General features: G+C 44.0%; 1 protein-coding gene across 1 annotated transcript in view; it reads right to left on the bottom strand.

Moving 5' to 3' along the window:
* Positions 1-17,793, bottom strand: part of LOC105567531 (small conductance calcium-activated potassium channel protein) — a 111,861-nt gene that overhangs the window by 82,424 nt on the left and 11,644 nt on the right. The window contains exon 4 of the mRNA XM_012022465.1: positions 11,307-11,525. Coding sequence (XP_011877855.1) covers positions 11,307-11,525 — 219 coding nt within the window. The remainder of the gene's footprint in view (positions 1-11,306; positions 11,526-17,793) is intronic.

The raw sequence follows: 17,793 nt of genomic DNA, 5'->3' as shown, positions 1-17,793 counted from the left end.
TCTCTCTCTCTCTCTCTCTCTCTCTCTCTCTCTCTCTCTCTCTCTCTCTCTCTCTCTCTCTCTCTCTCTCTCTCTCTCTCTCTCTTTTTCTCTCTCTCTCTCTTTAAACAGGTCATAAAACGGAACTACGCTCAAAGCAATCGTCCTAACCGTATGCGCCCGGCCGCTTTCATCGCTGACGGCGACCGTGCGCTGCGGCTGACATGGCGCGTGATGTACTACTGGCCCGCCCGTTACCGGGAGGGAAACACATCCTCCGCATTCCGACGCGCGCTACACAACTACTTGCCAGTGGTAAAACACGCCGGCACGTCCGACGGCGCGCCGCGCTGGCGAAACGGTGTGCGCCCGTACGTTCCCGGCCCCATTTTTCATCCGGCCGTTATGTCAGCGCGCGACCTCACACGCGGGGAAACCGCACCCGCCTCCTGATTCCCGGACGAGCGATAATTCGGAAATGATCGCGGGACAAGATTTTCATCCGTCCGACATATCTCTCAAGTGACCGTGCAACGTTTTTTCTTCTACTGTCGATCGAAATGGGTTTTTAATTCTATTTCAGATCGGTGCGAGAGAAAAACGTAATAACGTACGGATAGGAACGCGTAAATAATTTTATCCGATAAGAATCTCACGTTTAATATACCTCGCGTATTATGTAATGAGTTCGTTATCTGATGATAGCTTCGTCGGTGCTCCTTTTTTTCTCGAAGCACATTTGTCATCATAGAAGTTATCGAGGTTAAGAATCTTATAACAAGCTACTAAAGTTACAAAGGAAGATCCCGATCGCATTGTTATCCCAAAAGAACCCGTACATCCCGTAAGAAGCGTCAGTCCAGTCTAGCTTCCGGCTTTTTGTTGCGCCAACTCAGCGTCCTAATTAGGTTCCACATTCAAACTACCGCCAGCGGAATTTGCGAGCATTAATTAGTTTTCTACTTCCCGCTGCGCGATCCTTTTCCTTCCGGTCTCTTCGTGAAATACCCAATTAGTCGTTAGTCCTTTAAATTATTTCCCGTTCGGTATTTAACCCGGCGAATTAGAAAAACGTATGTAACGATTGTGGGAACGTGACACGGATCCCTATGGTGAAGGATCAAGCGAAAGGACGGGCAACAATTAAATCGGATCCGAACGGGTTCGTTTAAATTGTCCTCCCCAAAGCCGTTTAGGCAACTTATCCGCGAGGATTCCGATTTGTCGCAAAACGTTATTAAACTCGTCCTCGTTAAAGATAAATGTCCTCTTAAGAAGTCGCAACCCTCTCGTCCCAGTGACAATCGTCGTCGGTGCTGCTCGAGGACCGTTTGAATAATTCCGAGGTCTAGAATCGAGCGCGACTCATTCTCGCTCGCGACTGGGACCCACTCCATATTTCAGAGTGCACTAATAGAAATTAGTTTGAGATATTTAAGTAAGTACGTAAGCTTAATGACCGCTATTATCGTCGCTGACGAACGTCGCTCGTTCGAATGTAAGAATCGCGGGGATAATTGTCTAACGTTATTGTCCCGATAATGACTATTGCGATTGTCGAACTTAGATGTAGTTTCCTCCGTCCGCCTAGTCGTTATGCAACGATGGCTTATATCTCGGGTTTTCCTTCTCTTCGCGGAACTTGGAGTCGAACTCGGGGTCTTCCCGCGTAATGGCGGCCGCAGGGGGAGAATAAAAATAACGGAAATTTTCACGAAGCTAGAGAAAGAGAGAGAGAGAGAGACGTAGCTCGAGAGGCGGAACTTTTCTTCGCGCTAATGTATCTCGCGTGTGTTTCGCGCAAGACATTTTACCCGGCGGGCAGGCATCGTTACTTCCGTGTCCGCGCGATCTCCATCTCGCTCTCATTAGACCAGCTCCCCCTGTTCGTTGCGTGCCGTCGTGCGTTCCGCGTGCGAGGACGAGGCTATCGCGCGTCCCTCGCGCGCTATTTTTCAACGTTAACGGGCTCATTCGGAAATCTGTCCGGCGGAAAATTAGACGTCGCGGCGCCGGAAGCGGCCAGTCCGCTCCACGCGACGCGATAATGCATTGCTTTACGGATAACTGGCTTGCCGTCGCTCGCGCGGGAGAAAAAGTACCCGAGCGAGAGAACAAAACAGAGAAAAAGGGAGAGAAAGAGAGAGAGAGAGGAAGAGGGAAAATGTGGGGAAGCGTGACGAATGAAAAATCGCAGGCCTGAGGAACAAAAGACGCAGCGGGCGGCACTTCTCGAAACCAATATCCGCTCGCGTCCCGCTTCCGTCCGCTTGCGTCGCATTAAAATCGAAATTTCGACATTTTAATAAAATGTCAATCGAACGGTACAACCGATTGGTACCCGCGAACGTCGTCGCCACCGTTCGAGCGGCGATCGCCCGTCGCTCAGAATAATCGACGCGGATCCTAGCGTAGGACGCGGATGAAAAATCCCGTTTTTATTGTTCGCGGAGTCGCCTACCGCGCTTTTTTTTCCCGCGGGACAAATAGACGTGCGTTACGCGCGCGTGGAGCCCGCGGCGAATCGGTTATGCCGACTGTAACCGGTGGTAATCCAACATTTTTGTCAAATTTATGGGAGAGAGAGAGAGGGGGAAGAGGGAAGAGGAGAAAGAGAGCGAGGGAGAGAGAGAGAGGGAGAGAGACTGAGACTGAGACTAAGGCTGAGACTAGAAGAGAGACTGAGACTAAGACTGATAGAGGAAGGGTTGAAACTGAGGTTGGGACTGGGACTGAGAGAAAATTTTTTGTTGAATTTATGGGAGGGAGGAGAGAGAGAGAGAGAGAGAGAGATTGCCATGACTGGAAAGTCGTGGCGCGGAAACACGCCTGGGATACGCGCAAGGGGAGCAACAAGAACTGATTAAATATTACATTTTCGAATTCTATTCAGCTCCCTCCCTCCCCCCCTCTCTCTCTCTCTCTCTCTCTCTCTCTCACGCAGTCGACTAAATTGCGCTTTTCCGTGCTTCCGTGCGGTACTTTGCGCGACGTTCGACGAGTGCTTTAATAGAGGAAGCACGAAACATATTGCGAAAGACTTCACGTTGCTCGGGAGTAAATTACGCGAGATAGATTCGGGACGTTATGTCGCGCTGTGATTTTAAAGGACGGACGATTTAATTAAAATCTGATAAATACGAATTTAATATTGATCCAATATTAATCTGAGGAGCGTGCGCATCAAGGTTCAGTTGGAGAATCGATTGGCAATTATGTGATATTAATTAAAGATTAAAGAGCTTATTAGATGCCTTTTGTAATTGATACTTAAACGTGCGTGTAGTATCGCCCGCCGTGATAAAGTGTAGAATAACATTTCGTAGTAGATATTTAATTAAAGGTTAACATTTTAATAGACTAATTAAGCTGGTTATAATTCTAGTGTGGGTGTAAAAATCTGACGAGGCGAGGCGTAAATTATTCAGTTAAGGCCTGAAATGCATTCGTTACTTCGCCCGCGCGCGATCTGTCCCGTCGCTCATCGGGAAGGAGCTCGGCGAACCCCGTTTGACTTTCGTCACGATTGAAATGGCAGAACGGATAAATAAAAGGGTTTCCCACGTTGAAAATTTATCATTTTACCACTTTTCCCTGCCCACCCTAACATTTAAAGGTTAGATAAATGTCAACAATTTGCCGGCGCTATTTTATATACATATAATCCTCTTCTTTCGCTGTGAGCGCGCGTAACGCGCCGCTCGCACATTAGCGATTCCTCTCCCGATGTTGATATATAATGCGGGCAAGTTGTGCCGTGTAAAATTTCGCATCTAAACTTGTGCACTCCGTGCAGCTACGGGTGCTTCTTTTCAGACGAGGGGCCGGGAGGGGGGGGGGAGGAACTGAGAGAAGCCCGGGGGAGTCTAAGGGTAATCCAATAGTCGTGTAGGAACTACGTACTGCGTACTTAAGTTGGAGTTGGGTTCATATCAACGCTCACCTGCACTCTGAAGCGTGGGACGTCGACGTTTTTCAGATTTGTTCTATATTTGCTCGCAGGCCGTCGATCATCGGGAGATCGATCGGCCTTTTTTCTGATCTGTCGGCTCCTCTTTTTTTTTTCCCTCGCAATCTCGACGCGGCCATTAAAACGCCGAGCCGGCCCGGATTTCCTATTTTCTTAACGCTTTTCAAGAGCAGCCGTTTATCTGCTGTTTCACGTTGTTTTTCCACTTTTGATGGATTGCGAGGGCGGTGCTCCGCGAGATCCTCCGCTCGTAGAATTCAAGAATCCTGGGCATTACGGATCTGACTAAAGTTTCAACGATTTCAAAGTAATTGATAAGAATTGATCAGCGGTATGTGTTTATAATTACATTACTCCCGAGATAGACAAACTGCGAGGGAACTGTAATTTCAGAAAATAAAAATTGATCCAATGAAGCGGGACGTTTTGGTCTAAATCTGGCTTTACTTTCCTTTCCGATAACCTACCGCAAATATCGTCGAAAAAAATAGAACGTTCTTCTTAAGGTGGCTCCTGCATAAACCGACCAATACACGGTAAAAAGAACAATGTTGTATCAACAAGATCAGTGTAATTGATATAAATTGATCGTTGAAACAACATCAGTATTAATAAATAAAAAACATCAGATTATTATCTTAATATTCTGGATATTTAGTTCAATGCTTACAATTCAAATCCATAGCAAATGCAATTGAGTGAATTATTTATGTTTGTGGCAGCCCGCGACGTTAACGTTTAATTCAAGCCACTTCATTTTGTTTAATTCAACAGCATTTTTTCCCGTGTAGTAAAAATTGAAATTCAAGTATGTTGTAGTTGTAAATTTTATCTATTTACTAAATGTTGTATTTTTAACATTTCAGTAAACACCAAGTAACAGTTACATAACATCAATATTATAATTTCCTACTCAACGAGATAAATGTAATATAACACCCATGTTATATTACAATTATAATATTGATATTGTGTAACTATTATTTGATTTTCACTAGGATAGGGGTTACGGGCCGATCGATAATTTATGCTAAAAGTCGCGAAGTAGGGAGACGGTCGCGCTATATGAAAAGAAAACCGAACGTGGGCGAAAACTTTTGGCTACGATTACAGCCGATGAACGTCCATAAGTAATATTTTTTTTATGAAAAAGTCATACAAATTTATAAAAATCGAAGGGGCCCCACCAAAGCACCCATACTAATCGCTCCTTCGTGCAGGAGCCACCTTAAATACCGAAAAAAAAATTAAGAGTCGAAAAACCGGAGGATTCGAGAAGCGATCTTGAAGTGTGCAAGTTCAACATCGACCGAGGAACGTAGTTGGCGAATAAAAAAAGATCTAGAAAGAAAAAAATGAGGGCGTGCGGTAATTTTGAGCGCGCTCTCGAGCTTGCTCGAGCCGAGATCAGTTCGCGCTCCTTGCTTGCTAATCGGTAGACACGCGCGCGGAGGTTTTACGCCGATCTATAAAGCGGCAAAATAAAGAGCGAACGTGGCGGCCGCGGCGGAATTCCACGCTTCGCTCATCTGGTATACGTGCACGGTCGTTCGAGAATGCAGGTCAGGGTTGACGGAAGAGAAACAGAGCCAGCGTCTGCTGCTGGTACCGGGGCGACGAGGCGTGCGAGAGCATGCTGTACAGGGCGATCCGGAAGTACCGCCTTACAGGCGGAACACCTGGCCTGGCGTGTCAGGTGGCCGAGGTGCGGGACGTTCGCACGAGGATCTCGAGAATCCCGAAATCTCCGGATATCAGGAGTCCGACAAATGGATAAGAAGAACCGACGGCTCGAGATCAGACCGTATGAAAATGCAAGCGCGTCTCGAAGGGTCCAAAGGCTCGGAAATTCTTTCGGACATTTAATTTTAAATGACCGAAAATAATACGGAGCCCTCGGGTGTTCAAGAAATTTGAAGCGAGAAAATGCAAGTTCTCCGAAAGATTTTAACGCGGTTCTCAAGATTTTATGGAGACACCGCAAACGTGGATTCATGGATTTACCTACGATTTACGCTGATCTCGAGATTCTTGAACAAGAGCGCCGCCAGAATCTGATAAACGCTAAAGCAGACGCAATACAATATGCCTTCATTTCTCGATTTTGATACACGCCGGGAGATCCTCGCGGGTACTTCTGGATCGTCCTGTACACGTTGCTGACATTAACTACGTGGGTGAGAGCGTATCTTGCAGACACAGTGGGACGCGTATCGAGCGGCTCTTCGAGCAGGGATCGTTCGGGGAAAATCGGGGGTCGCAGATGTCCGCGGAGCATCCGGCGGAAATCGTGCGTTCCACGTCCAGAACGGAAGCATACGCCATTTTCATTCGGCAAGCGTTCCCTCGAAAGTTCGCCGAAACGTTTGCGAAACACGAAACTCCGTGAGTCCGCTCATGCTTGCTGACTCCGCTTCCGGTACAAGGCGCTCGTATACGTCGCGGTTGTCGGGGGACATACTGAACATTACCTTCGTGCGACGTGGTAGTAATTTGACAACGTATATACATTTCAATTGTAAGTATGACAGACAAACCGCGCTGGAAACTTCACGTACTTGTTTCTCTGGCATTTTGTTAATTATAACAAAATTAAGTTGCCGCGAAACAAGCGATCTGTAAGATTGCATTTTTTGCCAATGACTGTTACTCTTCTCCGGGGGACACACCGATAGAAAAATATGTAGTGCTTGAAACTATAATTGAACAAAATAATTGTAGTCAGGAATATTAGCTTTATAGTAATTATTACTACACTGAAAAAAATTTCTGGTTGAATATGGACGAACCAGATAATTCCTGTAGGATTTACCAGAATTCCTGTAGGATTTACCAGAATTCCTGTAATCCTACAGAAATTCTGGTAAATCCTACAGGAATTCTGGTAAATCCTACAAGAATTATCTGGTTCGTCCATATTCAACCAGAAATTTTTTTCAGTGTAGTAATAATTACTATAAAGCTAATATTCCAGAATTCCTGTAGGATTTACCAGAATTCCTGTAATCCTACAGAAATTCTGGTAAATCCTACAGGAATTCTGGTAAATCCTACAAGAATTATCTGGTTCGTCCATATTCAACCAAAAATTTTTTTCAGTGTATAATATTAATAATAGCAACCATATATGGTAGGCACAGTGATGCCAACTATTTAAAAAATTTACTATAAAATTTCATACGATTGTGCCAATTTATGTCATAGTGATAATAACTATAAATTTGGTGTTCGCTCTGCTATATTTTGCATATTTAATAAAACTATAAAAATATGTTTGGAGTCAAAATTCACTATAAAACATAGTGAGATTATAATTGATCTAACCATATTTTTCTATCGGTGTAGTGATCGAGAGTGTCAAAGTCCGAAAAATATGGTGAGAGAATAAACGAGTGTGTTGAACGAAGGCATTATTTACTCGGACAAAATAGAAAATTAGGACGGGGTTACGCTGGGAATGTTGGTTACGTCGGAAAATTTACGCGTGGAGGACTTGAAAATATAGCATAATAAATCTGAATCCGATCGGTGCATTTTGACCAAAATACTAGGAGCGATCGCGCGAAATGTTACTCACGCGCGCGGAAAGCTGGCGTTGAAATATTTACGGCTAGGTCAGATATCGGAAAGCGTTTTTATATTCCGCAGATAAAAATCAAAGAGTTATATACATCCCTAGTTACACGTAACAAATCGACGAGCGTGGTGTACGGGAATTTAACATCGTTGGATCGACTCCAAATTCAGCGTCGGCGTCGGTTTTTTGTTTTTTTTTTACGTTCCACCGCACGTGAAGATCAGCGTTGTTTAATTTTATTCCGCCACAACAATTCGCGCGAGATAACGAAACGATTATTACTTTATTTAAATATTCTCCTACAGTACGCGATGCAACAATAATATGAATAAAATTCGCGGCGAGAAACAGACTGAAACGACCAATTGCGAAATCCTCGGCTTGTCGCAAGCTGCAGCTTCTTGCGCAAAATTATTTTCTGAAACAACTTTTATTATTCGTATAAAGTACGGCGTGCTGTAGGTGTTACTTCACGACGCCGCGGGCTTCCGGGATATTTTGAAATATGCGTCGAGTTCGCTGCTTTGCGCTAACTTTAAAATTCTCGCGATATTAAGGAAAGTCTGTCGGCGTCCGTGAACGGGAAGGGACGGAGGGGATTTTGTAAATTGTGTATGCATCTTGTGCGGAATGGAACACGCCAAAGTTTTTGTGTGACGCCCGGTCGAGCAATCTTTTCCGACAACTCGCGTTCTTGGCCGCCAAAACCCGCGCGCGCTCGTCGACAGTCTCGCGCGAAGACGAGATTTCCGCGACCGACCGCGCACACATACGGACGCGTTCGCTCGTGCACGCTCGAGGGAGGATTTTATTTTATTTCCCTCGTCTCGTTCGTTTCGCCGTTTACTACGGGAACGCGTCCCGTACGCGAGAAGTGCAGCGACGTAAAGCGCAGATTGTTACGATCAATATTTGCCAGATGCACTTTCCTTAACGCGAACCGAGCTCGCGAAAACTCTCGAGATTTTATTGCGAATGCTTTTATTTTTTACATGACCCCTGCAGTTTTATGGCGGCTGCGTACGCTTTCGCGTGTTGGAATATTCAAAGGTGCATTTCCGTTGTTTAAATATGATACCATAATACTTACGGCCCGATACACCTTCAAGTAGAGATTAGCCTCGTCAGAAATAGCTGTTTTCCAAATAACTTTCCAACAAACTTGGAATTGAGTATATTTAACTTTCTCCGGTAAATTTTTTGCAACAGGATTACTTGTCGCTTAACGGCCTTGTTAAAACTTTTCAAACATCGGAAATATTGCAGAAGTGTGTAGAGGAAGGAAGAAAATTGTGGGTGTAACGGATTAGCACATTCTCGATCACTAACAGTTTACCATTGCGTAAATTGGAGAACAATTTTCTAAATTTTGTTCAGTGCTAGCACATTGCTATTGAATGCCTTACGTTGCGAATCGCACCGTGACCGCGGCGGTTTTCGCCACGTTTTACGTGCATGTAAATGAAATTACGACGTCTGGTGTAAGAGACCATAAACGGGAATAAACGGGAAGCTCGCGCGGAAGCATAGCATTGGCCATTTCTACCAGACGTCGTTATTTAACATATCTACATGGGGTGTCAAACATTCCCGTTGAAACGTTGCCGCTAGTGTCGTCACTAGTACAATCGCGTCGTGCGTGCATGTGCATACGTTATGCAAGGCATATTCGCATACAGGGTATCCCAGAAGTCGCGTGCTTCCCTCACAACCGCATATCATTATGTATGTATTCAAATTAATACAAATGACGGGGGAGGGGGGGGGCATTTAAATGGAATGATAATGAAGACAAGTTTTCGTCACGAGCAGTAAAGAAATGAGCAAGAAAAAAAAGGAGCGAACACTTTTGTTAATTAACGCGCAAATTTGGAATAACAGTTAAATGCACACTGAGAAAAAAAGTTATTGAAATGACTAAATACGTTTAGTCGGCGGTATTTCTTCAGTTCAAATATGTATACAGGGTGAGTTTTATTTCGTGAACCAAAAGATCGCCTTTATCATGAGAGATGGATTACCGACCGGAACTGTAGCTAACCCGGGACAAAATGAAAGCAATATCTCGTTAAATATCTCAAACATGTTGTATTTAATTGTATCCTGTGAGATATAATAAAATATTACATGATTGAAACATATACAACGAGATTTTTACCCTTCTTTCCAGAGTTGGCTACAGTTTCGATCGGTAGTTCATATCTTACGGTAAAAAACTGATTTACGAAATAAAACTTACCCTGTGTATGTTTTTAAGTTAGGGTAAAAGCACCTAATGTCGCCCAGAACGTAATATCGTCACTCGTGATATCTCGCGAACAAAGTGATGGTACCAATCGGCAATACATAGAATTAGTAGCTAAACATGTATAAGAAGACATATTGTAGTCTACAACGTTATAGAAATAACGTCTGACTCGGAAGAGTTAAAACAAATTTCGAATACTGAAAAATTTAGCAGACAATGCAAGTTCGACATCCCGTGGTGAGAATGTAAGTTCAAACGTTCTTTTAATATACAGGGTCTTTTGTAATACCCGCATGACCTCTTATCGTTGGATAGAGCGAACTAAACTGAGTCGAAAACTCCTGTACCATTTTGCAATTTTCGCAATAGTTAACGAGTTATTAATTATTAAAAATCACTGTCTTAGCCCAGCCTACCGTCCAATTCAAACACACGGCGAGATGCGGCCGCCCCACGATTGGCGTTGCTAGGCGCGCAAAGAGTTGTTTATTATACGTAGCCGTTGCCGTGTGTCATAAACAACTTCCTGCGCGCCTAGCAACGCCAATCGTGGAACGGCCGCATCTCGCCGTGCGTTTGCATTGGGCAGTAGGCCGGGCTAAGACAGCGATTTTTAATAATTAATAACTCGTTAACTTTTGCGAAAATTGCAAAATGAGAGAGGACTTTTGGACTCACAGTCTATTTCGTTCTATCCGTAAATAAGAGGTGAGGCGGTTATCATATAACACCCTGTATAAATATTTACTAGGAATACATAATTAGTGATACACTTCACTATTTTTAACCGATTTCAACATGTATGGTTTTGTTACGATATTTTTAGTGTCTAGATTAGGATGCACTCAATACCGCTCACCGGTTTATTACGGAGGTGCCCGCATTAATATGCGCCTAGGCGACATCACGTGCATGCGGTTTTAAAAATAAAAAGAGTAAAAAGAGTACAAATTGACTTGATGCATAATAAAAATATTTTTGAAACATAAACACGTATTAAAACATTTTCTGGACACCTACAAACGTTTATATGACGTAAAATATCTACAGCTTCACAAACTCATACATATTGAAAAACAATGATTTTACAAAAATTTATAAGGTGGGCGATATTAGGTGCCACTTTTCGAACATTCTAAACTATTGTACATGAAACACAAATGCTTTCTCTTTCATTTGACACTAAACACAGACAATAATGTCAATTACTCTTTAGGTGAGAACGACTTGAATTTTGGTAGACGATATTAGGTGCCTTTACCCCGAACATACAGTGATTTATTGAAACATATATTTTTATGAATGGGGGGACGAATATTTTTACGAATTGATAAATATTTGCTTGGCGGCCCATAAGAAATATCTCTTGATTCAACACTTTTTTTCTCAGTTCAGGGGAATGGCTCTTTTTTTTTAATCCGAGACGTTAAATTCGAGGACCAAGACATTGGCGAGGGGTGCGTCTCGAGGTCTGGAACACCCTGGTATACGCGCATAATAGGGCTTGATAGCGAAAAATCGTCATCTCCCACCGTCTTGACGTAGTTGACGGTCTCGGCGGTCGCCTCGGTGAGAGCCCGGCGTAGTCGTGACCGTCGCACCTGCGACAGCGTACGTGGACATAGTAAGACGCCCTGGCCGCCCTGGGTGCCGGGTGCGGCGCCGGCGGATGCTGAGCCTGGCGCCGCGGCCGTGGAGGAAGGCGCCGCCGCCGCCATCGTCGACGAGGACGACTTGCACCACCACGGGAACTGGGTGGGCGTTGACGACGTTATAACAACGTGGTTAATAAAATACACCCATTTCCTGGTCGCGAACGTGTCGCGGTGCACGTGGACGACGTGACAGACAGCACAAGTGCAAGATATAGCGTTAGACAGACACGTGGTCGTGGACGGACACGGGATCGGTTGCACCAACGATCGCACTGCGGATTTAACTAACAATAAACTTCGCCCGGCTCTCCAGCGCCCGGGCCTGGCTACAACGACAGGAGTTCCATTGTCCTATATACTCGACTACAACTACGGTAAACTTGATCAAGATAACGTCGTTTGACCGAACAAGAACAGCCTTGTGTCTTCAATTTTGATTCCCTTCTCTAGCTTTTGACATCCTAACTACGACACGGACGGAGAATATTTGGCTAAATCTAGCGATTGGCAACGATGCAATTTGGCTTAAGGGCGAGTTGCACCTAATCTTGGTTAACTGTAAACGGTTTAGTAAGTTCCCGACTAGATTGTAGCAACAATACCGAGAAGAAATATTCAACCAATCAGAATCGATGCTAATGCAGAGATAACAGATCAAATTTAGTATTGCCCTCGCGTTTACGCGGCGTCGTTAACCGGAAGAAAATTCAAATACCACTCTAGCTACGTAATAAGCAATGAAAGTAAGTTCGTGTAATAATTATCCGTATTAACTAGCTGTAACATTAACAGACTTTGGAGATAAGCTCCAACTGTTAATTAATTCCTGTCACCCACTCTCTCCTCTTCCCGGATTATTCCCGCTATAACGCAGATTGATAGAGGTGAGATTTAGCCAACCGCGGTTAGCGGTAACCAACGTTGGTGCAACCAGCCCAGAAATATAACAGACAGGTGACGATCCTTCTCCCATGGCACGCGAGATATCTCTTCTTATCTCCCCCCCCCCCCTGTATCTCAGTTCGTCCTGACGCCCGCGCGGCTTTCTACCTCCGTCGTCCCTAAATAAGCGCTCGTCATCTACGCCGACTGCTAGCTCGGCGCTACTGCTAGACTAAGTGGTTGGTCTATCCGAGATCAGCGGAGAGGCAAGTTCGGGCGCGCGCGTTATCTGCGAGGTGAGAAACGCTAACGAGCACGAGCAACATGACGGAAGTGCGGCCGATTGTCCCGCTCTCTCGTGAACAAAACTGCCTGGTGGCATCTTGTTTCGCAAGATTCTCCAAACTTCCATTTTCTACGTGGTACATCGTCAATAAGTGAAGTATCAAGGAGAGTTTGAGGCCGACGGGATTCCAGCTCAGCAATTTTTTTTAAATTTGCACACCTAAGCAAAATGCAACGTACCGAAAAAGTAAATTTGATTAACAGTGTTTAATCTAATTGAAAATAATCTTATTAATTCAATGACGTATTGATCAAATAAATGAAATTTTATTGAAACAATAACATAATGTACTCGTATATATTTTATTAAAACTAGCATTGAATTAACAGGATTGCCAATTAGACTAATGTTGTTAATATATCATATTTTTCCGTTAATTGTCATCAAACGTCAATTAATTGAGGATATTAAAAATACGATTAAACATCGCTATTGCACTCCGAGAAAAAAGTAGTAAAACAATTAGGAAAATGAAAAAAATAGCATGTACTAAAAAATTATGGTAAGAAAAATGAGAGAGAGAATGAATTATGAAAATTAATAAATTAAAGAAACGTAATAGTGTTATTTACATTATTATACCACTTACAGTAATTGCGGATGGAACTACGAGAAAATGATAGTGTAAAATAGCGGCATTAACAAAAAATATTAACAGTACATCGTAATATATCATTATAAATGGAACAATGTAATTTTAAATTCATTGTACGTGAAACAGAAAGAGACAGAGAGAGCGAGAGAGAGAGAGAGAGAGAGAGAGAGAGAGAGAGAGAGAGAGAGAGAGAGAGAGAGAGAGAGAGAGAGAGCAATCTAGAAATTATAGTTGCCCTGTTGTTCCACATTTAATTATTTAAATAATTAGTTATTACTTGAACTTAATAAAGTGACTAATAAAGTAATTTTAACATCCAACTGCATCAACATAGTTTACCTAACAATTTTTATATTAAGCTGCCGCAAATGTTAAGTTATTTCACATTTGTTGCCGCAACCACGTTTCCTTTTCATTTTCGACACACACACACTTTTTATAATTATAAAAAATAATGCGAATACTTAAATTTCAAAATTACCATGCTACAAGAAATGTAAAAACTGAACGTAAAAATGCGTTGTTATACTTTAGCATATTCAAACATTTTTCCGGAATAAATTGTTATGTTATAATGTTACATTACGATGCACTGTTAATATTTTTCGTTAATGCTGCTATTTTACTACCAACCTTGTTTTCTCTACGCGTACACGGAGAGAATTTTCTATTAAAATTTATCCCGAAAATCATGTAAGAACTTTATGAGAGATTTTGAAATTTTACCATACATTCTACTAGTAAAATGTGTACTAAGTATAATTACGAGTAAAATATATGGCAAAATTTCAAAAACCTGTCATAAAATAGTTGAAAATGTCATGTTGTCCCACGATTACATGATTTTCGGGGTAAATTTTAAAAGAAAATTCTTTCCGTGTAGATGTTAGACATTTCACGTATGACTCACCGATTACACCGATTACTCGCTAACCGCGCACTTATTATGATTTACCGCGACACAGGAAGTCATCTGTTTCGGTGCAGCGACATGGCCGGCGTAGCGAGAATATCCTGAGAGGATATTGGTCCACACGCATGCGGACGGACTCGTCGTTGTCTTCCTGTGTGTACCTATATCCAAGTCGGCCGCGGGCTAGGTAGTTGCCACACGCGAGCTCTCGTTCGCTCGTAGTCAACGAGCGAGTCAAGTAGGAGACAAGTTGCCCGGGCAAGCAAGCGAATAGAAAGCCCTCGTACCACTGGGGACGTGTGCTCGACCTTCCCTCGTTACGCCGATATCTCGAGAGGAGTCTCAACCTACCCCGGCCCACTTGACTCGTTCGAACGGACACTCGCGAAATCGTGAGCAAGTCGGCAAGTCGCGATTTGTCTGAGAACTTGGTCCCGGTGCCATCAATATTTGTTCGGCTCGGGCTAGGTGTACCCTCGAGAATCTTGCCATCGCTCTTAATCTCTGTCAAACTTGAAGGATTGTTTCATGGCTACCTCGCGTTCCCTGTGTGTTTCTCCCTGGATGTTACCGCTCTCGAATACACGCCAATCCTAACCAGCTGCTCGCTTCGAGGAGCGTACGAGTGATCTTCACATCGGATTTGCCTCTCCACTGACTTCGTGTAAACCGGCCTAAGGGGGTTGCTAAGCTAAAGACTGGGCTAGACTAAAGATTCGGTTGTTTGCTTGGTTCGGGGGGAATGAAACGAAAGACGAGCGCTAAGGAGAGCACTCGGAGATGCCCGGGGTTGAATGGAAGAAAATGAGGGAGAAACGGAGAAAGAGGGAGAGAAAGAAAGACAGAAAGAGAGAATAACGTGTGGATGCGACGTCGAAGAGATCGTCCCGGAAATGGCAAACCGATTGATCCACGCGAAGAAGTCGAGGGTGAGAAATACTTTCGCGGAGACCTGGGATTCCGCCACGCAGATTTACGATGCCGGGATGCGGGGACGCTGGATAACGACAGATTAACGGATTGGCGCCTCTTATCGGCGGTACGCCATTTCCGTGCCGGCTGAGCTGCCGCTCGTGCGTGAGTCGAAGGACCGGCGATTAACTCTTTGAACGTCGGAAGAGCGACGAATTTAGCTTCGAGTTAAATCCATCAGCTGTAACGGCGTGGAAAGGTGAGAACTCAATAATGCACCAGGCGAGACTGCCGCAAAAAGCACCCGTGCTTTTTTTTTCAGGGATCTACTGACCTCTCGGGAATCAAAATCGCCATGAAGCATCCATTCACCTAACTCCTCAAATTTCAACACCATGTATTTTATTAAATAAATATTGCATCGATAAAACTTCTCGTTAAAAGTTCAATCTAGCTATTAAAATTTTATTTACATGAACAGTAAAAGTTTCGAGTGTCCTTTACTTATTGTAGTTTTGACTTTTAGTCCATTGAATGCGAGAGATTAATAATTTGACTATCGGAATAAACCACGAAGATATTTACCTTTTGAAGAGAACCAACGTCGTATTGGAGAAAAAGGAATAGCATAAACGAAAAATAACCACAATGTCACGTTCTATCGTCACAGTCGGAAACATCAAAGCGAAGAATCGGATCACGTTCGCGAAGGTTTATCCCTGTGGGTCTTTTTCTTTGGGGTTGATACCTTTATCGAGGAGAACCGAATCGCCTTTTTTTTATCGCGACGCGAATCTTTTTTCGGAACCGAGAGGCCGGGCGATCAATTTCGAGCGCAAAAGAAAACCCGACGTCCAATTAAACACGTTCTTGCGGCCCGCAATCGAATCCGTAAAGATAATTCTCACAATTTTCTGAAGCTTAAACGTAAATCCAATTCGCGTTCGGTTAATAACTCGGCACAAAAGCGTTCTAAATTCTAAATAAACAATTAATCTTCCGTCTTGTAGAAATAATCCTGCGGACGTTCTATCATTGTCACAATTAATATTTGCAGTATGCCCGACGATGAAAGATTACTGCCAACTCCTCTCCATTCGCCAACGGTTTACCGCGCGGCGTTAATGCGCGTAATAACCGCGCCCGCGGAACGACAAGAAGAAAAAACCGAGACACTGATTAAGTTTCTCTCCGTTTAATTAGCCGCGCCTCGCTAATTACTGACCGTCCATTTCGTTTCGCGACCAAGTTCGGGCGGTTTGTCGCAAAATGGCCGGCGAACGTACGAAGTTTTCTACGCGAGCGGAAAAGGGAATCTCCCGCGGTCCAATCGAGGACCAATCGAGTGATCGACGAAGTCGATCGCGTGAAAGAAGTGCGGGCTGAAACGCCAATTCTCTTCGCACTCTCTCTTTCTGTCTCTTTCACCGCGAGTTGGTCGCTGCAATTCGAAAGCGATCCGCGGACGATGGGAAAAGTAGCGCGGCAATCTACCACCGAGAAGCGGGCAAATGGCAGTCCGCAAATTCTATCGAGAGTTCCGATCGTAATATTTCTTCATTCGAGTCTTCGCACGTAATGCGTCTCGAGAGGGAAGACCCAGTTATTAGGATATAGATCCTCGCGGACGTGAAGCAAATTAATCCAGATTAATGGCAGGCGATGTAAGCGCGAGACTGATGTAATAAACCAGATAATTACACGTAAACTGACTCGATCAACGTCCAATTAGCTCTAAGATCGACGATTATTGAGCCGCAACGGAGAGCCGGCGCTAATTAAAGAGGAGTAATTTATAATTCGAATACGTCCGGCTTCTCTCGGTCCCCGGAATAAAATTCATCTTACGTCCTACGATCTCGGCAGAATTTTTCCGCCGATTAAGGACACGTGGCTATCCGCGCCGGTGATCTCGCGGAATAGTTCCGAACGCGAAACGGCTGAAAGTTATCCTTATGCAAATGCCTGGCTATTATCCTTACGGGACGGGCGCGAAATTAAAAGTTCCGCGAGCTAATATATGCGGAACGCGCAATGAAAGATTCAGATTCAGGTCCCGCGGGGGCAGCTCGCGGCCAGATCCTTTGTGCTTAATCTCGCATAATGAGAGAAGCGTCCCCGAGACAGATAGAAAACCCGACGCCGAAGTTCCCCGCGCTACTCCTGGAACGTAGTTCGCTTCGCGCGATTGCTCAATGATTAATTAACTAATGAAGGACTGATACCTGTCGCATTTATTTAACCGTTTATCCGCCCCTCCTCGATTCATTCGCGATCGATTTCCGCTCGACGTAAGCTTGGAAATTTAAATACAAATTTTCGATATTATATTATATATCTTTGCAATTAAACCGCACGACCGTTAAAGTTAATATCTCGATCGGGACAGTCGTTAAAGCGCTATCGCGTTAACAAGTTTCTCGCGATTGACGAAAAATAACCCAAAAGACTAAATTTCGTCGATTGCAAAAGCCAATTTGCGATCACCTCTGCGAGCTTGTACCGGCGTGGGTTCAAGTAAATTAAGTGTCCGCTCAAACGATTAAGGTAATTTGTGACGGTGTAATGCGCGTGTCCGGAGGCAAGTAAGCAACCGGTAATCACGTGTAATCGCGTGAGTACCGGATTCATTAGGGTCAGCAGAAACCGTCGCGGCCACGGGCCACTCCGAAGATACCTTTTTTCCCCCGGTTGCTAAGCAATAAGACAGTGGCCT

Source organism: Vollenhovia emeryi, unplaced genomic scaffold (assembly GCF_000949405.1).
Source record: "Vollenhovia emeryi isolate VEMERY1.0 unplaced genomic scaffold, V.emery_V1.0 DF939137.1, whole genome shotgun sequence".
NCBI lineage: Eukaryota > Metazoa > Arthropoda > Insecta > Hymenoptera > Formicidae > Vollenhovia > Vollenhovia emeryi.
This window is presented reverse-complemented; position numbering and strand designations above follow the sequence as displayed.